General features: G+C 39.4%; 1 protein-coding gene across 1 annotated transcript in view; it reads right to left on the reverse strand.

Annotated features, from left to right (window-relative positions):
- The window catches only part of ANK3 (ankyrin 3), a 202,309-nt gene that overhangs the window by 48,803 nt on the left and 132,510 nt on the right, over window positions 1-20,996 (reverse strand). Inside the window, exons 26-30 of the mRNA XM_051619726.1 lie at window positions 19,980-20,082; window positions 15,109-15,215; window positions 11,137-11,169; window positions 7,460-7,684; window positions 4,258-4,412 (exon numbers count right to left, since the gene is read on the reverse strand). Of these exons, the coding sequence (XP_051475686.1) occupies window positions 4,258-4,412; window positions 7,460-7,684; window positions 11,137-11,169; window positions 15,109-15,215; window positions 19,980-20,082 (623 nt within the window). The remainder of the gene's footprint in view (window positions 1-4,257; window positions 4,413-7,459; window positions 7,685-11,136; window positions 11,170-15,108; window positions 15,216-19,979; window positions 20,083-20,996) is intronic.

Raw genomic sequence — 20,996 nt, forward strand, 5'->3', positions numbered from 1 at the left:
AACTAGGGTGGCTCAGGTCAATGAAATCAATCACACCAGTTTTGTCAAGTGAGAGGCAGTTGTAGATCAAGTTCATTCCATGTCTAATACCTTATTTTTACTTTCAGATAAAGTAACATGGAACAAGTGTCTTGTGGCTGAAAACTGAATAGAGAAGCCAGAGAACATTTGGTTGTTTCATGAGCTTCAGGGTGTCTCTGTGTGATCTGGTATATGACTTCCCTTGTGAGGCCCTTGGAAGCAGGTCTTCTAGCACTGAAAAGGCAAATCTCACCTGTAGCTAGCAGACTGAACAGCTCTCTGAGTTTTGCAACACTCTTGCAGTACCAGCTAGAGTAAAGCTGGCATTGTCACTGTGCAGAGACTGAAAGGTGGGATGAGCACAGGAGACCAGTTTCCCCCACACAGGGTGTGCCCACTAAGAAACTGTTGCTCTAGAAGTGGGGCACACAGGAGGCAGTGCTCCCGTGGAGAAAGGTACAGGAGAGAGATGGAAGCAGAAAGAGCACATAGGAAGGGGCAAAGAGAAGTAGAGGGCCATGAAACTTTTCTTAAAAATGCTGATAACTAGACCCACCCTCCAAGCTACAGTATTCCATATATGTAACTAAACACTCCCAGTGCCACAAGGTCTCATCCTGAAATAAGGCAAAGAGTCCCTTTTGTGCTCTTTTGTCTATTTTTGCACAGTCTCTTATCTTGTCATTCACAACATGAAGTTTAACAGCAATATGTTTACAAACTTTTCTTAGAAACACATCAAATTCACTGCATAGTGATTTATGGTAGTATTTTAAACTTCAAACATAAACAAGGTCATACTCTGGTTTGATCTGTAGATTCAGAGAAGTAGTTATGTAAAAACTCCTGCTTCCAGTCTGAAACCACACCATGCAGCTGCAAGAGTATTGTAGCCACAAATATTTGCATTTGCTGGCTCGCTCACTAATTTGCAAATGCCTGTCAAAAGATGCACCCTAGTGCATACATTTATACCCACAATTTGTCTACAAAGGTGGACCCTTTGTCTGTAAAGGGTGCAGGAATGTAAAAAGCAAATACAAGTTACAACCCAAATAAAAAACTAACAACAACAAAAAAACCCCAACAAAACATTATTTTACTTGATTCAAGTTTAAATAAACATAATATGGCCACGAGCTGTGAATTGCTACCCTTGTGTTTGGAACAAAACTCCTCCTGTTCCTAAAAATGCCAAGTTTCCTGCATTCCCTCAGCCCTGTATTTGCCTAAGCACAGCACCATCTTTAGAACAAAAAGTATTTATGCAGAAACCTGATGGCAACAAAGAAAAAAATCACCCTTTAAATCACAGGTCATTGTTCTTTCATGATAATAAAAGCAAAGTTCTGCTATTATTTAATCCTGCATTTAGTGCCCTGAAGTGTTGCCTCCTGCTCTCGGTTATTTTTCCAGCAGATGGTGCTGCTTCCAGTAAAGAACAGACAGGTTTACAGCAGTTGCCAAGGAGGGCAAGGAGCAAAGATGTCCTCCCTCTCATCCCCAGTAGGCTAAGTGGAAGAGCAAAATAGGAAAAACGAAACAGACAAACAAACTGTAACTTTTAAAATTCGTCACATTAAGGAGTTGAGAATATAAGTCTGACTGCCCTCCTTCGCTACACTGACAGGAAAGAACAAGTGAATCACAGCAGGTCTAACACAAAACGAACCAGCTGCTTTTAAAAGAAAACAAGGCACTCCTGCAGCATGCTACAGCACTTAGAGATGACTGTGTAGATGAATTAGCTTGCAAAGACACACTAAGCTTCTGGAAAGTACTGAATAAGTGGCTGCTTTTAATTCCAATTTAAGATAGCTTCTGTCTCCAGGGTTTGTACCTGGAATAAAACTTCTTCCAGAGTTACAGCTTCTGAGATGTAAGATACTGCTTCAGAGCCAAGTCTAATTATGGCATTTTACAACAAACCAAAAAAAAATCAGATTAGAAAACCCTAACACACTCTTAATTCTACAAATTTGTAATTTTGTCATTGCTCAGAAGACCTTTCACACACTAAAAGTGCCATCTAACCAGAGCAGAATTTTGTCAAGACCTGTATAGTGCTTTAATGCAGGGGTTTGGTTTTTATTTTCCTAGCTAGAAAAGGATTAAGCTAAAATGAACTGAAATAATAATCAACACAATGCTCTGGGTCTGCCTGCAGTATTTTTTCTCCTTTGCCTCATAAATTATTGCCTGGATTGGTAAAAGGCATTTCTGCAACTTGGCTTATAAGGTGCCAAATATTTCCACTCTAAGGGACAGTCCAGTGTCCATCATACTTTCTGTGATTCACTGTCTGTACACACACTCACTAACCTCAAAGAGCTCTCCAGAACAGAAGAGCCACCTGAAACTCTCAACAGAGCAGAAAGTTGTATTGTGGCTTCAAATTGTGAGGCTCACTATTGTAGGTTGCAACTACTGGTGGCGTCATGCCCACCTCTCTCAAAGCAGTTTTATTTCTTGAGCTCTCTTCTCTGTAAAATGGGAATTTGTTCATATGGCATCTCTGCAGAGCTCCTTCATAAGCAATGCAAGTTGGAGCACTTTAGAGCAGTGTTTTTGTGCCCAGATTGCCTGTTCCAAAACTGACCTAAGCTCAGCTTGGAAACCACATGAAGCAAATAAGGAAGCTGCTGATCAGTTCTGACAAAGCACTGATACTTCACCCAAATGCCAAATCATTACTTCCTATCTCATGTCAGTGCACAGAGGGGAAGGGGGTAATGGGGAGATTTTCCTTTCAGAAGGGCTGCAACTACTGCCTTTGATCCTGAAGCAATTTTTACCCAAGCAATACTACCCTGTCCCATGGTGGTTCTTTTGCCTGTTCCACTGTTTTTAGGGACTCTTCTTTGATGAGATTTATTGTATTTTTCCAAACACACTGATGGAAAATTTGCAGTTTCTCTCTTTCTGCTTGATTGGTTCTACTATATTTATTTTAAAATAAATAGCTACAATAGATCATCATATAACAAGCAGGTCTTTGCCATTAGTCCATATTTGATTGGTTCTATTATTTTTATTTTTAAATAAATAGCTACAATAGATCATCATATAACAAGCAGGTCTTTGCTATTAGTCCGTATTTTTACAAGCTCATATGCAGCTCAAAATTACTTCAAAGTGAAAATACTACACAAGCCCGTTCTGTTGCTTCCATCCCCAGGCAACCAGGAAATCAGTAAAAATGTTAAATCTCAGACGTCCAGGGAGCCCCTCACAACAGCACTACTCTGCTTTCCATGCTCTCAAACCATACCTTTTGCTGAGGTCACCCTCTTCATACAAGCAGGGGCCAAGATCAAAGGAAGACCCTGCTCACAGATGCCTCTCATAGGGGCCATCCACAGCCTGATCCTTTGTTTCAAATGCTTTTGCTGATAATGAAATAACTTTCCTGTGGCTTGTACCCCACCACACTGTGACTTTCTGCAGGAGCTTATCCAGAGAAAATCCTGTGGATAAACCCTTATAGAAAATCGAAGTCCAACCCAAAAGCTATTTCATTCACACTTGGATGCAAAGAGCTCAGGCAATGGTTTACCAGGACAAGTACTGAAGAATACTTGCTAGTAAAAGAAAGCAGTGGCGCTGAGGGATCACTGCAGGCCCAGTCTGGCTTTGCCCAAAATGTGTCCACAGGGATCATCTGCCACAGCATCTTCTGACAAACAATGTACAGCTGAGTCCTCTCATCTTAAGGGACTCCCACATAAGCAGCAACATCCAAGCAAAAGAAGGGAGCCAGAGTTCCCAGATGGGCAGGAGGAAGGGGGTTGTGTACTTGTAGAAGGCAATCTCTAACAATACCATTTCAAAGAAGAATGGACTATGGGCTGAGGTCTACATCTGTGGGAAAGTCTAATACAACTGGTATTTACACTTCATTGTTGGATTGAAATAACCTTCACATGGCCCTGCCTGAGCAGCAGAATGCTTGTCCAGCTGGGAGGCTCTTCTCAACTTCATTCTGTAAAACAACTGTACAACTTTGCTTAAACTTGGCAAGGTTTCAGACCAGAACTTACCTCCTTTCAGGATGTCTCTAGACCACTGCTGAACAATTTTTCTTTACACTCTTTCCATTAGTTTAATATGCAAGGCACACTATATTCCCCCAAGTTAGATATCCCCTGCACTGTTTTACTTTAGGTTGCTTTAATATGCTCATGTGAGCAAGCCTGCACAAAGGCAAGGCTTGTTAAGGTTTGAGAAAATTTTTACCTTCATCCATGCCATTGAGTATTTCAGTTAAGTCTTCATGTTTGCTGTCATACTGGTGCTCCTTCCACGTTTCACCATTTTCACTCCGAAGGACAATTAGTTCTCTTTCTTTTCCTCGCATTGATCCAAAATGGGGAATTTCCACTATGACAGGGCTACAGAAAAAGGAATCATACTCTTTTTGATCCTGTATCTCCTCACTGCCCTTAATTTCCTATGGACATTAAGTCTTTAAGAAAACTAGAGTAATTTTAAATGGTTAGCACTGTTACGGTAAAAATGCTTTTAAAATTGCCAAAGCTGCACAATTCTTTATCACTTAAACTATAATTAACAGATAGCTTGAAAATACTAATATATAGTTCATTTTTAATGTAAATTTTCTGCCTACACGAAAAAAAATGATTACAACTTTTGCTAGGGAGAGTTCTGCCTGCTCAGGTATGCCAGAATGTAGGCAACCCAGCCTGTCTCCAGCACTCAGAGCACTGCTGACTTTTAACTGGCATTAGCATAGTCAAAATTCAGAGTTGGCTCAAAAGGATTTACAGGGGCAAAGTCAGCCCAGAAAGAGTCCAGCTATCCAAATGCATGCAACAGCTACTGCCTGCAGAGGTTTTAAACTTCAAACTAAGTCCCAAACTTTTCAAAACTCTCCCTGGCTCTCTGTTGATGCAGCTTCTGCGAAACACAGTAAGTTGTTTCTCATTAGCTTCATTTTCTGGTTCTCATGCCCAAAATCACAGCTGCAACACCTGCACTGTAAACATCACTGGGGAATGTGTAGATTCTTTCAGAGTGGATTTATCCAAGTTAAGCAACACCACAGGCACATTTATATTAGTCACTGTTGAACATTTTGCGGGGAAGGAAAGGGAATGAGAAGGTGGTTAAATAATACACCTGTGTCGCCAGACAATGTACCTTCAACAGAGAACTACAAGTGCAATACTGAACAGTTATTGTGAACAACCAACAGAAACCACCATTCACTTCATGTGCCATTCCTTAACAAAACAGACACTTTTGCCAAACACTTCACAGCCAGGATATGCATTTTAAAGTATGCTAAGACAAACTGACTGAAATCACACAGTAAGTGAACAATTATGGATTATGCAGCTTTAAGACATTTAAATAGACAGTATCGTTATTTTCCTACAGAGGTTGTAAAGGATTTCACTGCTTTGTAATAACTCAGCTAAAAGTAGCATCATATGGTGGGAGAAGTATGCAGCACTTCTATGGTACTGTACACCTGCAAGGTGTTGGGGGCATTAACCAATTCATTACCTGAGCATGGAAATCATAACAGCCATCATGAGGACTAACATAAAACTAGTTGGAGGTCCAGGTTTCACATTAACTACCAAAGGGGAAGAGTTAGTATTTTTTCCCATGAGAACAGAAAAAGACAATTCACAATTAATATGCATTTTAGGTGGTTTTTAGAACACTCAGGCTATTACTCTAATCTGAAATCCTTTAACATGAAATAGGAATGTGGCTGCTGTCTCCCATAGTGTACAGCAAATAAATACCAAAAATTCAAATACATTGCTTAGGATATTTACTGTCTAGTTCAAAAAGAGTATACACTGAAAGTTAACACTGTAGTACAATCTTTGCAGGCTAATATTTCAGATACTGTCTCTGAAAATATTTAGAAATCACACAATTTTGTGCATGACATTTAACAAGAATACTCAGTGAGAAGGTATTGAACAGGTTTGGAACACCAAACACCAATATTTTGAAAACTTAATACAATAAATTTCACAATATGGTTTGAAAACAACAGTCAAAAATATATGGAAACATTCTTACATGTTTAGACTATACACTGCAATTCCTTTGAGTAGCATACTTGGCCTTAGAAATTTATTTTAACAAGATGCCTCTTGCAGGTTGAAAAGATTAGCGTTTCTCCAACCTTGTTGAATGAAGTCATTCACCCAATGACATTTTTTTCTAAATTATGTATATATAATATACTTCATGTAATCAGGTTTTACAAATGCTCTTCCCAAAACAACTCACTCAAGGCCTGTAAATACCTTCTCTACTACAGGGTTGAACTTAAAGGACTGTCACTGTGTATTAAAATGCATTTGATGCAGTTGAAACACTTTAAATTTAAAAAATTACAAAAGCACAGAAGTTATGAAAGCAGAATGTTGGCAGTGAATTTTACATGCCTATAAGCACAAGGTAGTAGCAGAGCTATATTAGATCAAGCCACTATGATTTTCTTTCAGTGACATAAATCAACTGAAAGCTTTAGAAAACTAAAAAAAATAAAATGGGAATAACAAAAAATTGGAAACAAAAGAAAACTGTAGACATTCTGTATCTTTCCCATACATATCCTACCCAATAAATTTTGTTCCTTGTGGACCAAGCTGCAGGATTCGGCTAACCATGCTCTCACCCTCATTTAGAGAGGGAGGAGTGTTAGGAAGATGCAGTTTACTGAATAACATCCATGCAGCAGGAAGAGAAACGAGAAGGGGAAATTAGGAACAAGCTGTCATTCCCAACAGAACCGGCAGTTTACACCAGGGTGCCACTCATGGTAATGAACAAAATTTATAACTAGAAAAAAAAGAACCACATCATAGTGGATTGTTTCCCCTATAAGAAGCTTAAAAAAAATGGTCAGTTCCTAGCATTTTTACTACTTAATGTCCTACAGTAAGTGCTCCACCATCATTCTCAGTGGCTCTGTTCCACAGGACAGAGACAGGCAGTAACTCTGGCAGGGACCCTTCACGTGCCACGGCATAGGGATCAGAGCTCATTATTTGGGTCTTTGTGACTTTAGGACACTTTTTGTGACAGTGATGTTTCACTGATTCTCTATGTGCCAGAGGGTCAAACCCTGCTCTGGGTTACAGGCATGTGACTCTCCTGACTTTAAAGGCAGGTTGCATGAGTAGAATGGGGCAGGACCTGGTCTTTTCATGGCTTTCCTTACCTTCGGCTCCACCCTGCAGTCACCATAGAGGCAAAGCTCCCCTTAAAATTCAAGGGTGTTTTCTGGAAGGAATGGCAGGTTGGCATTTTTGCATATTTCCTGTCAAGTGACCTATTTACATGCTCAAATGAGGCAGAGTCAATGTTTAACTATTTAGATCCACAGGATAAAGGAAATGAAAGATGCAACATGAGTGCAAACAATGAAATTCAGGGAACAACTCACCCCAAAAATTGTGCCCCTGCTGGCCCCATTTCCACAAGTCTACTCGCTAATCCTTCTCCTTCAACCATTGGTGGTGGGCTGGCCAGTTTATGCCTCTTTACCAAGCGGCAGGTGATGCGAGTTGGTGCTGTACACTTGCGTGGTGGGATAATTATTCTCATTCCATGATGGCGACTTCCCCTCATCGAACCCCCACGTGCATCAACCATAAAACTAACCAGGAAACTGTAGGAAAAGGAAACACATCAATGAAAATGGTCACAAAAGAAGCAAATGATCAGCAAAAAGCCAACCGCCAGTCTTAAAAAAATTATTAGAAAAGTCCTCCCGATCCCAGCTAAACTAAAAAGACCATGAAGATTCTTTTAAAATTATACTTACATATTAAACTGTTAGTTATCAAAAGCAGGAATTGCTAAAAGTCTAGTAACATCATGGTGAAATGAGTAGGTGCTACCAAGTAATTAGGATTAAGGGAGTGCACAAGTAGTGTTTTAGTAGTACTTTATTAGTATTTAAAAACATCCCTTCTATTACTGCTAGCTTTACTGTTCATAAATAAGAATAATTAGCCTCACATGCAGAAAGGAACCAGTGTGTAAGAGTTAAAAAATGCTTATTATTTTTGAGCTCTCAGTCTCCAAAACCTCCTCACAGTCTCATTTCCAAACTTTCCCAATGGCTGTCAGAGGCACCATGAGTGACAGTTAAGACAGGCTACTAAGGGCTTCCTCTGATGGAGAGTGAGTGAGAACATCAAATACATAATTTCTTTAGGCTGCTGGCATGGCACTGTGGAGGAAATTACTCTTCTGTGAAGATGATATTCATTAGCAAGAAACTACAATAAAGAAAAATCACATTTGCCAGTGTCATTCCAACGCATATTTTTCCATTTAATAATAGAAGGGCAAACACTTATATTTAAGTGGCGAATGGCAGATTTAAAAATGAAATTCTTTTTAATAGTAAGGGAATTATTATTATTAACAAGAATAAATAGCTGTGCTTTGTTCCATCTGTGAAATGCTGAGAAGCTGCACACGCAAAGTGTTACTCTCTTTGACAAAATGGTGACAGGAAAGTGGGGTCTCCTCCCAGGGCCAAAACCAGACTGCATCCTGTTTCAAAACTCCTCCCAATTTATGGGGACCAAAACATAGAGCTTCCTGCAGGGCTAAACAGTTATCAGGGGGAGGAGGGTGTCTCCTCTGGTACTCCAAAATATCTTCCTTTTTCTCGTATCAAAAGCTGCTGGGAGAGAAGAGCGTCAGACAGAAGATACCGTAACAGGGCAGTATCAAGAGGGACAGGGCTTATCAACTCAGTCTTGATGCCAATACATTTTTTGTTTGCTTCTTCTGACTGATCCGCAGACTCCGACACAGCCAGCACATCTGCAGTACACTTTCAACATTTCCAAGGTTGTTGCCAAAATTTTCAAACCTTAAGAGCTAAACTTTCATATGATTAACAGGTGAATCTTTTCAATTTCCTCATTCCCTACTGTAAACTGAGCTAAAGGTAAGAGACAATAATCCAAGGGGAGTCATGAAGATTCTTTAAAAGAGCCCCCAAGTGCTCTGAAGTATGAATGGGAATTTGTGTAAGATGGTTTCATTTGCTTTTGAGACCAGCAGGGTATCAAGTGTAACAGCTGACAGGCATTGGCCAGGCATGCAGATAAGCTGCATTCAGAAGGGCAGCCATTGTGGGTGGGAAAAACCTGCACAAAAGCAGAAGTGCAATCAAAACCTCATATTTAGTGGCCTGCATGAGACAGGCAGATAGGGACACAAGCTGTAAATTTATTAAGCAGGACAGAAAGATTGCCCAGCTGAATTCCAGATTAAAAATTTGCTACACTGCCTTTCTTCCAGCCAAATTAAAATCCATCCACCATTTAGCATTTCAGACACTTTACAATACTGAAGCACACAAGAAAATTCACATTATTTCACACAAATAAATGGTATCTAACTTTCTCTCCTAGATAAACATTGTACACTAGGGCAACCCAATTCCTCATAAGAGGAATTATTTCTGTGGGGCAGGATCTTTGCTGAATGGCTAACGAACAGCTTTCTACAACTATTAGACCTATAACAAAACCAATATGCTCAGTCTTTAAAGTACGGAGTATATAAGTTAGGTTAATCTTAATGTTTATAGATCACAAGATCTTACATGTCTGTAAGCCCTGTTGACTGGAACACTTTTCTGTTTGCTGACAAAAGGCTGTAACAAGCAGAGATGCCAGCTCTAAAGAGCCTGGACCTTTGGGTTTACCTCTGCCTTCTGCTCACCAAGCACTACTAACCAGTCAGCATGTTTATGTTGTTTTTTGTCCCTGCAACTTCTCTATATGGTGAGTGGTGAAGGCTGGTGGTGGGAAGGACATGCCATGTGGCATGTGGAAGGGTAGGCCAATAGTTGGTCTTGACTAGCTGTGAAGTGAGTTCAAGACAATCTGTTAAATTTACTATGAAGAAAGAAAAATACTAAACAGGGACATGCAGTTTTTGGCCATGGAAAGGAGAATACAGAAGGAAATCTGTTACAATTGGTGCTTTGGCGACCTTTTAAATATGTGTACATTTTTCATCTGCAGAGAAGATGAGGCCATTTCAGACTCCATGCCTATGGAAGGGTACAGGGTGGAGGGGTGGCTGGCTGGTGCATCCCTTCAGGGCTGATGCAGCAGCAGCTCTGGGGAGGCACATCTGGTCAGTGCACCATGAGGAGCCTCCCAGGGAGCTTGGCAAGGCTGGGCTTGGCCTTATGGCTCCATGCAGAGCAAAGTTTTGGAGAGCTGCCTATCCTGTACGTGATTACTGGCATGTTAAGCCAGCTCATAATTAATAAAAAAGGAGTTTTTCATCTGATGCAAAAATGCCAAAGCCTGCACTCAGATGTTTTCTCTGTATCCAAACTATGACGCAAATATGTCAAAGTGGATTTTCAGAACTATCCAGGCACCTAAATCAACTGACTTAAAATAATACATAAACCAATGAAAGTTAATACTAAATAGCTATAAAAATCAGTCCCCAAGTTCTCAGGTACATTTAGCCTGTAGATTTCAAGGTCGTGCAGAGATAGCTGAGTTGGGTTTGATGACAGGCACTGATATCAGTCCAGCCTTGGCAACCCTGGGCAAATTAGCACTGCTAATGCACACTGCTCCCAGCAAGGGCAGATTAACCCTCTACTAGAATTTATGCCCCACCACAGGAACTAGCCCACTACAGCCAGTTTTGGTGTCTAAATCACACCGCAGCCTTCAGTGAAGACAAAACTTTTATCAGAGCAGCCCTTATGTATATTGCTCCCATACAGAAGTAATAATAATCAACAGCATATTAGTTATTTCCTTGCTTAGTTTTCAAATTAGTAATGTACCATTTAAAACATTAACAATAACTCCAAGCAGTATTTCATGCACTTTCTATCAAAAAGATTAGTAGCTGATGCTTACCTAAATTAATGCTGCACTAATAATGGAAACTACAATATGATCTCTAAAACACAACACTAAATGCTAATGAGCATTTCTACTTGAATACATGGAAGGGATGAGGATATGGGTGGATGCACTACAAACATCTACACACACTCTGTGGGAAAAGAGTTAAAAAAAATAAAAATGAGGTTCACAGAAAGCACAGAGTTATCACCTTGAATCATACTGGGGAAGTGGAGAGGAATAGCTGCAAAATAATTTAGAAAGCAAATGGGAAAATTAATGTAAGATAATTAGAGGCAAGCAACAGAAAATATCAATAATAAGCGCAAAGGAAAAGTAACAATCAGAAAAATAACAAAAGCAACATATTTGAAGGCAAACTTTAGAAATTATTTGGCTTTTGCTTTGCATATTGTGACTTATGTCATATAAAATATGCTACACATGGAAAAAAAAATCCAAAAGGAAGTATTTATTAAATTAGTCAGCACAAATCCACAATTTCTCTAAGAAATGCAAAAGCACATGGAGAAAAAAGCATTTGCAATTTACTTGGGTCAACAGAGAATTTATTGTAACACAGATTATTTAATTTCCACTGTGCCATGGAAAATAAGTTCTTGCACTTTTCTACAGCTGTTTATTTTTCAAAGTACAATGTATGAAGATATGTATGGCAGGATACCTTAAAGTAATATCAGTCTATGCCATTCTTTACACTTTCAAAAATGAGTTCTCTGTGTACAGGAGGTTGGAATAAACTATAATTAATCTGATATATTCCACCTCGCAAGACAGGATCCAGTATTTCTGAGTTTCTCAATATGGAAGGCATTGTAACATTGATTTCCTTCTTTCAGCTAAGAAAACCAAGGAGTTAAAAAAAGACAACATAAAGTGAGCACGCCCACATTTTATTTCAGGAATGTAACCTTACATCTGGAATCTGAAGGTCATTTTGGTGAAGGGTCTCTACCCTTCCAGAGGCCTCAAGATTCATGACACATTTCACTGTGCTGCTTATAATGGACCCTATTCAAAATATATGCTGGCAAAATAACTTTTCTGAACTCAAAAAGAGAAACATGAAACATTCTCTTGGCATAAAAAAAGGAAAAACCCAAAGAGCCAAAATGATTTCCAACAATTCCTTCTTTCTTTCCCTTTCACTGATTTATCGCTGGATCTCCACATCCAGCTCCCGAAATTTCCTTCTCCCTCAGTTAAGAAATAGGAACAAACTTTGATGCCCTCTTCTGACAGTGGGTAAATGGGGAAAAGAGCAACCCGAGGAGCAGGCTGCAACGGGGCTCCCCAGCAGGGCACAGTGGGGGGCCCGGGGCAGGATGAGGAATGCGAAGGGCGGCGGGGTCGGGCCCTGGCTGCAGGGCGACCTGGGACACAGGGGCTGCTGGGAGCAGGCAGCCCCAGCCTCAGTACCTCTGCCTGAGGCCACAGAAAGAGCTGGGAACAAGCCAGGGGATGAAGGAAGGCAAACAAGCAGAAAAGGAGTTGCTTTTCAGGGGAAAGAAAAAAAAAAAAAAAGGTTTAAAAAAAAAAAAAGAGAGAAAGAAAATGCACAAAAAAACCCCTAAACCAGCAGAAAAGTCATGAGCCTTTGCATATCAGATGTGCTCAGTTACTGGAAGATGTGAAGGGAACATCTGTTGATTGCCTCTAGATTAAGATAACATGGAACACCAAATACTATCATGCTACGGTATGGGGCTACAACCAAAAAGAAAATAAAGGATGAGTGAGCTTTTGTTTCCTTAGAAAGAAACTGAGTCATCACAGCACCATTTCTGATGGATTTTATCTGTCACATGAGAAATGTGACAGGTCAGAAAGACTATACCTCTCTGGAGAATATTTTGGTGCTCAGTTAGCAAGAACTGACATACAAAAGGAGAAGATCTGAAGTAGTTGATGAGAAAGAGCCTACATCCACAGAACGTATGTTTTGGAGGGTTGAAACAATGCCTTAGTGAGCACGCTGGAGAGCTAAGGGCAGACAAGTATTGTCCTAGAGGACTGGCAGGATGTACACATCAGGCCTATTTATATCAGGATGAAAAGGAATCAGAAAATTCTAGATTGGTCTACCCAAATTACGATAAATATTCAGGAAAAGATTATCCAACAGTCAATCTGTAAGAGCCTAAAGGCCAGCAGAAACCATTGCCACCCAGGCCTCAAAGTAAAAACAAGCCAAAATATAAGTGGCATGAATAACTCATGTCAAATAAGTTTAACTTCCTTCTTTGACAGAGAAATTAACCCAGTGGATGTGTGGAACTACTGTCTTGGCACTTCAGTAAGCTATCAAGGTATAGTACAGTTAAGGAAAGTGTACAATCATCTGAGAAGTTACCTCAAAAGAGATACATTCAGTGCTTTACCGTTAAATTGAAAGGAAATTTCAAGTGGAGATTATACTGTACTGTCCTGGGCCAGGTACTAAGCTAGTATCTTAATTCATTATTTGAACATTGGACAGAAAAAAGGTCTGATAAGTCTTTGGGAAATAGGATCAGAATTAAAATTATCTTGCATATAATATGGAAAAAGGGTCTGGAACCAGTGAACTGACATACAATAAAGGTAAATGCAAACAAAGGGAGGAAGCCAAATGTGTAAGTACAAAACATAGAAAAAATAACCAGACTGCAGAATTTCAGAAAATAAACAAGAAATTCTAGTAGATCACTATCATCAGTCCACAGAAACTCCAGTAACCAAAATGATAACTCTCATTGTGGGATTGCTTAAGATTAGGTGTGCCATGTGTGAGACCAAAGGTAGGAATCCTGGCTTAGAAATAAGATACCATCAATGAGGGGAGAGCAAGGGGACAGCAGGAAGAAGGCACTGAAATGAGGAAAGCACTACTTAGGAGAATCTGGGACATATTAATCTATAAAAGAGAAGACTACATATCTTCCAACATATAAAATGATGTTAAGAGACCAATAAGATATTGTTCTCCATGATTCCTATGGATATGACAAGAAACAGGCTTAACCTGCAGCAGAGAACTTTTAAATTGAATATCAATTGAAGAAATGCTGCAACAAAGGATGGTGAACTACTAAAGATGGAAGACTGGAATCTCTTATTTTTAGTGAGTATGAAGAAATTAAATGTAATTCAGCAATGGCTTGACTACATTTTATCCTGCTGTAATGCAAATGCCTGGACTACCAGCTCTCTGAGGTTCTTTGCTGACATACCTTTCCACAATAAGCAACAGACTTCAGGTTTTCATTTTGCAACTCTTGACATTTCATTTTTGTCACTGACCATATGCAGCATTTTATCAGCTCAAGTCCCAAAAATCCCCCATGTATAGATCTGTTCAGCAGAAGCAGGTGTTTACATGTATTGTGAGACTGTAGCTTTAGATTTGTGGGACTTGCTGCTGGTTTGGAGCTGAAATCTTTAAGTATGTGCTGCACTCATTTTCATTATAAGAATTAACTAGTCACAAAATGGAGAAGTAAATTAAATAGGGTACAAAATTTTATGTCCTGATGTTGAAAATTAAACAAATATTTATACTAGACAATCTCATATGCAATTATTCCTTTCAATTACACATTTGTAAATGTTTACAAACCACATTCAAACTTTACTACTATTGCATTTAAATCAAGTCTATGTAGTACTGTTGAGAAGCTAACTACAGTGATGACTCACAAGTAAAAGAATAGTAGCACTAAAATACTACAGATACCGGAAAACAGGCAGGAGTTTTGAGGTATAAATAATAGGTTAAATTAAAGCCCCAATTTTTTCCTCTATGAAAGAACAGAAAACATAACAGTATATCTCTCATATTCCAAGTAATTTAATGCAATTTAAACAAAGTCACCTTATAACATTTAAAAGTGCAGCATAAGCAACAGAAAAAGTAAAACAGGACTATTAAAGAGAAGGCTGTGGGATTACAAAGTTCTGGCATTCAAAAAATTAAGTGAAGAAGTAAGTTTTTGGTTTGATATGCAAGAATTTAGAATGACTCCTGTTATTAAGCATCCTCATTGAAGTCAGTGTGAATGTTGCCACTGGCTTCAACTGGAGCAGGAACAGGCATGTTATCAGCTGTTAGAGCAGGCTGTATTCTTCAGCTAACAATACACTTCCACATTTAAAGATAAAGGAAATCTGTTAAGTGACCTACCCGGAATGGATGGGACTTGAAACGAGGTTAACATTGTCCAAGGTGTCTGCAGCCCAGCTATAGTGTCTGAGTGAATCAGAATCAAACTCCCTTTGAAACGTCAGGTGCTTAAAAATATAATTTAAAAAAAAAAATAAATTAAAATTAACGTTAAAAACACTTGTCTTAAGTACAAACTTGGTAATCTAATTCTATTAAATTTAGATCTGGCCCCTTTCTGGTTAACAGTGCTGATATCACAGGTGCTAAATTACTGGAAATCCCACAACAGAAATGTGGAATCCACAGACAAATTAATCTTACATATCTTCAAACACTCTTTTTGCCTGCTTCTCCCACTTCCTTCAGTTACAAGTATGTCTCTCTCCAAACTTTACTTAGATCTTAAAAAGATTGAAAAGAAACCAACATTACCATTTGCACTGCAATCATAAACCATATAGGCAGGCAGTGTAATATTCCCCCACAGAAAATGCCATTGGACAGATCCTTATTCAAGCAGAACCTGTGAATAACTTCGCTGAGAGTTCACTGAAGCTGTGAATGCATGACCAAGCTTGCAGTGTTTAGTTTGTCTTTATACCCCTACAACCAAAGGAACACTGTTTTCTGGAGTGCCACTGTCCCTGCTCATCTCTATAAAAATAGCTTTAACCCTGTGAAGTGCTGGCACACTTGTGCTATAATTAACTGCCCCATCTGACAGACATTGAGATGTAATGTTGTTCTGGGCAGCCCATGGACATGCGCATGCACACTCACCCTGCAACAAGGCCTCACACCAGAAATCCTCTTAGCTGTGCAGCAAAGCCATTCTAGTAAAATGGTCTTTTTTTTTTCTGCCTCTTTTTTCCCTAGGAAACTAAAATCAAATCTTAAAATACTGTATGTCCCTATTTCCAGGGTGATACGAAAGCTTCTAAACAATTTAAGATGCACCCTCAGAAGTCATGTCAATAAAACTAAGTCAAGAAGCTGTCATGCATTACACATAGACTATCTTCACCAAAGATGTTGTTAAAGATGTCAGTGTTTCCTGAAAGTAGGTTGTTTTCTGCTTAAAGGCAAATACATCTAGAGAGAACAGAGTCTGTCAAAACTAAAACCAAAACCTCATAGGCTGTTTTCAAGTCAAACTCTATGGGTTCAAATCAAACCTGAGCCAAGCAGACACTTCTACACAGGTAAGTTTTATTATTTCCACCTATTTTTTTTTTTTCATGTACTGGCACATAGAGTTAGTGCAAATGAATTCTATTGAATGGAAATACCAGCATTAGCAGTAAATCTGGCAAAGTCTGTCATAAACACACAAAAATACTTCTGTTGAGAAGCTTACATAAGGTAAGCAAGCAGATAGTATCTGTTATTGGCTAGATCCTGCAACCCTCCCACCACTCTGGGGTGTCCAAAAAACTCTCTTTAGACATTTCTTTTATTTCAAATAAGAGCTCATACTGAGTACATTCTTACTTTTGACAACAACAGTGTGCGATCCAGACAGTTGGTCTCAGAAGTTGTAAAAATTTAAATAAACAAAAGTACTCCTTTGCTCAGTGATTTAACATTATCATCAAAATAGGACAAAACAAAAAGAAACAGAAGAAGTGCCATAAAAAGAACAACATCATTTAGTGTTTGTCATTCAAATGCCAGCTAAGCCATAACAGTGTCACTGCACTGAGGCCCAGGCATGCACCAGGGCACACATGGCAACAAGGAAACGTGGCATCATGCTTGCTGTGACAGATGAAAAATGCTAAAGTTCCTTCAGCAGTGTAATATGGAAAACAAAACCTAGGGTCACACTTTCCAAGGAAATATCACCACTCTAAAGTAATCTTTGCTAGATAGAGATGCTACTATGCTCACCAAGTTGCTTACATGCATACATTGGGTTCCTTGGTCCATTCCTGAGATACAGTATCAGGTAACTGTATTTTTGATGCATGCCTCTGACAAGTGCGCCGGAGTAGATCTTTCAGACACATTAACAGCCAGCAAAAGCACAAAGACTGCAGCCAATAATTTTGGCAGGGAAAAGCAGGAAAAGCTAATACCCAGGCACATGCATCTTACACACAGCACACATCTGTTGATCTAATTTTGTCAGTCTGTCAAGGTGCTGTATTTTCCAGGCAGGCAAAAAAAATCTTCCTATATAAGTTGCAATATAAGCAGTTCAGATGATGTTACACCATCAGTGACACCAAATCACAGGATTCATCCTGTGTTTGGTCAGGCCCCAGTGTTCCCTGCCTGGACTATGGGAGATTTAATATGCATTGCTGAAGGGAGTGGCATTGTTAGATGCAAATGTATGTGTGAAAACCACTGATAGGTCTGCTGATTGCATAACTGAGGACCTAGGCTGTGTAATATTCGGAGTTCAGCAAACAGAAGAATTTATGCTTCCTCCCAGATGAATTTATCCAGACAAGAAGAGATTCAGCAAGCTGCTATGTAACAGACAGCCTGATTCATCCTGCCTTTGGCCGATTAAATTCAGAGCCTGATGTAAAGTCTTCCATGGAGAAAGTCAGTTGGATTTTGTCTGAGTTGCTGTATCCATGGTAATGCATCAGGACATAGAAATTTTAACTTTGCTCCAACCAGGTTATGAGGCACAGTATGGCCTGGACTCAGACTTCTGTGCTTATAGAATCATAGAGTGGTTTGAGTTGGAAGGGACCTTAAGGTTCATCTAGTTCCAACCCCCCTGCATGGGCAGGGACACCTCCCACTAGACCAGGTTGCTCAGGGCCCCATCCAGCCTGGCCTTGAATGTTTCCAGGGATGAGGCTTCCACAGCTTCCCTGGGAAAGCTGTTCCAGTGTCTCACCACCCTGACACTAAAGAATTTTTTCCTTATGTCTAACCTAAATCTCCCCTCCTCCAGCTTTAATCCATTACCCCTCATCCTGTCACTACACACTCTGCTAAAAAGTCCCTCCCTAGCTTTCCTGCAGCCCCTTCAGGCACTGGAAGGCTGCTATAAGGTCTTCTCTTCTCCAGGCTGAACAGCCACAACTCTCTCAGCCTGTCTTCATAGAAGAAGTTGAACAGGGTCATCAATAAACCACTGAGTACAAACAATGGAGACAATATCTCAACTTCTTGAGGAATTCTTCAAAACTCTTATCTAATGCCCAATGTGTCATGTCAGGTTCAGTAAAGACTAGTTTCAAACCTTCCTCATTTGACTCTTCTTACACTCCCAAGTCTCCCAGTGATCCTGGGGAGAGTTTGCCCTGAAGTAGAGCTCCTGTGCATACAGTCATGTCACTGCGACACAGCCATGTACAGTAAGTACTTCATATTTTTCTAGTGGAATTTTGCAATACAAAACAGGTTAACAGTGCACACTTTGAACAATGTTCTTTAGGAGTTATTCAGCATAGTGCTAGTTTTAAGTTTTGCTATTTGATCAAGTGCTCCATAGTTGCTAAATCAATGCCATCTACTTTGATGGTAATCACAAAAACAGCCAGAATCATAAAATGATGTATTATGTTCTCAGACTTAAAGGCATTCCTCTCCTGTGAAATTTCCATCATACCAAGAAAACTTAGTGAAGGATTAGGAGTAGGAAGTGTCAACGTAACTCTAGGTCCTCAGCCCTGAAAATAATTTCTTGTTCCTAGTGGCAGAAGTCGCAGAGTTTATTTTCTAACTTAAAAAACAAACAAAAGCAACAAAATTACTTCTAAGCAATGTTCAGAAATTCTCCCTAGCTGGCTGTTGCAAATCAAGGTTATTGGAAGTTTACAGCATTTCACTTGAAAACAAGAACCTATTAATAATTCAATTGCTAAAGAGAGAATCCAGTCTCTGCCATTGTCATAATGTTACCAAAACTGTGCAAAAGCTGTAGTAAAACTGAAGAATTTGTACTTCACTAGAATTCACAGACTAATACAATCAAGGTTTAAAATGCCTGAGTCCTGCTCTTTGGGTCCTCTCCCCCCATGAAAGCATCCTCTGAGATCAATAACCCCAGGTGCAGGAATACTTGCTGCTGCTGAGAGATACAGAAAACCTTTGTTTCATTACAATCCACGTTACTCTCTTCCAAGACATGAACAATACTTGGGAATTAAAGGACTGTGGAGTGGAAAAGATTTTTAATCTAAATTTTTATTCAACTTCCAAGCAGATCTCTGGCTTCTGTGTATCAAGAAACTCTTAAGAAATTCAGTTAGATTTGAAAACCTGAAGCAGTCTACCAAGCAAAATGCTGAGGAACTCACAAACAGAGCATGCAGTACACCCTACAACCTCCAGCATCAGCTTTTAGGAAGACTTTCCAACACTAATCAGAGCAAAAGATTCTGCTTTTGTTGTATTAGTCAATGCACAAATGTTTGGAAGGTACACGAACTGGTTAGTGCATAATAACTTAATCTTTAAAAGGCCAAATTATTCCCAAGGGTGGGGAAAAAAAGGAAAAAAAAAAAAAAAAAAAAAAAAAGGACAGCAGTTGGAGTCCTCTCCATGCAGCTAGAAAGGGGGAACATAATCCTGGGCTATACAGCAAAAGGTTGCTCAGTGTAAAACACCCTGCTCACAGCTTACCAAAGCTCATTGAGGATGCACGTAATATTAAGCTCACAGATGCTCCCACTGACTTCTGTGGACAACCTCTTACTCAGAAATATAACTGATGCCTTAAAAACTCTTTCTGGTTTGGAACTCTACCACCATGTCTCTTGCAGCATAAAAACCACAGTGTGGTAAACCCACCATTTCTCTCTCTCAGCTCCTTTCTTCGCATCTTTCAATAGTTAAGAGAGTAGCAATAGTCTCTGCAAGGGTTGCAGACTGTCATCCCTTGGGACCCAAAGCCCTGGTGTCAGAGATGCAGAACGTACCTGATCCTTTGCTGGTACCAGCAGTTCTTCAATCATCATGCTGTCTCGGGCATAAGAGCTCCTGTTCAGCGTGTAGGACCTATCCGAACTGAAGGAGCGGAGGCTGTTGTATTTACCAGTTATCATAGAAAGTGCAGATGACAATGAGATGAACAAAAAATAAAAACAAAAAAATTAATACATGCAACTTCCAGGGACAGCATAAAATGGCAAAATGTACATAATCTGTGAAATAAATACAAGGGAATAAATTGAATACAAAGTATTTTACTGTAGTTAAGTATCTCCTTTCCTACAATATACATAAGCAAAATCACAACAGATGTTTACTGCTTTGGCAGTATTGCCATGGCTTTAGAATAAATCCAGAACAGTGTATTCTAGCATTTAGATGAACTTTGATAAATGTCTTCATGCCCTAATCCTGAAAGGAGACCCATGAGGGCAGGTCCCAGGAGAGCTGTGGGTAGGCTACAGGCTCAGATTGCTGAAGCAGGTTTAACTAACAGCAAATTTTACGTGTTGTTCTCTTTGTGGCTGAACCACTTTTGACTTTGTTATAAACACCTTAGTAGTTATTCCTTTAAGTTAGAAAAAAAGGACAATGATTTTGAAATGAGAGAAGAAAGAAATTTGCTTATTGATTACTAAATAGAGATTCCAGTGCTTTGGGGATTATTTTATGCATGTTAGACTATTTAAAAATACCAAAGAACACTCTGAATATGTTGCAATTAAATCAACGTAGGAGTGCATTACATTTAACCCTGGAAGATACATTATGGTATGTGCTAAAAACATGCTGCAGGCCTAGACATGCTTGCTACGTGACAAAAAACAAAGTAATAAAAATGTGAATAAAAAGCAACATCCGACAACATATTACACTTCTGAACTAGCAATAACTTTTCAGACTCAAAACTCTAAAACTAGTTTCATGCATTTTGTAGCTGTTAATCAAACTTTTCTAGTCCCTTAGCACACGTTCCTCCTTGTGCTGGAAGGAGGACTGGGATC

This window comes from Apus apus, chromosome 4, assembly GCF_020740795.1.
Source record: "Apus apus isolate bApuApu2 chromosome 4, bApuApu2.pri.cur, whole genome shotgun sequence".
In the NCBI taxonomy this organism is placed as follows: Eukaryota; Metazoa; Chordata; class Aves; order Apodiformes; family Apodidae; genus Apus; species Apus apus.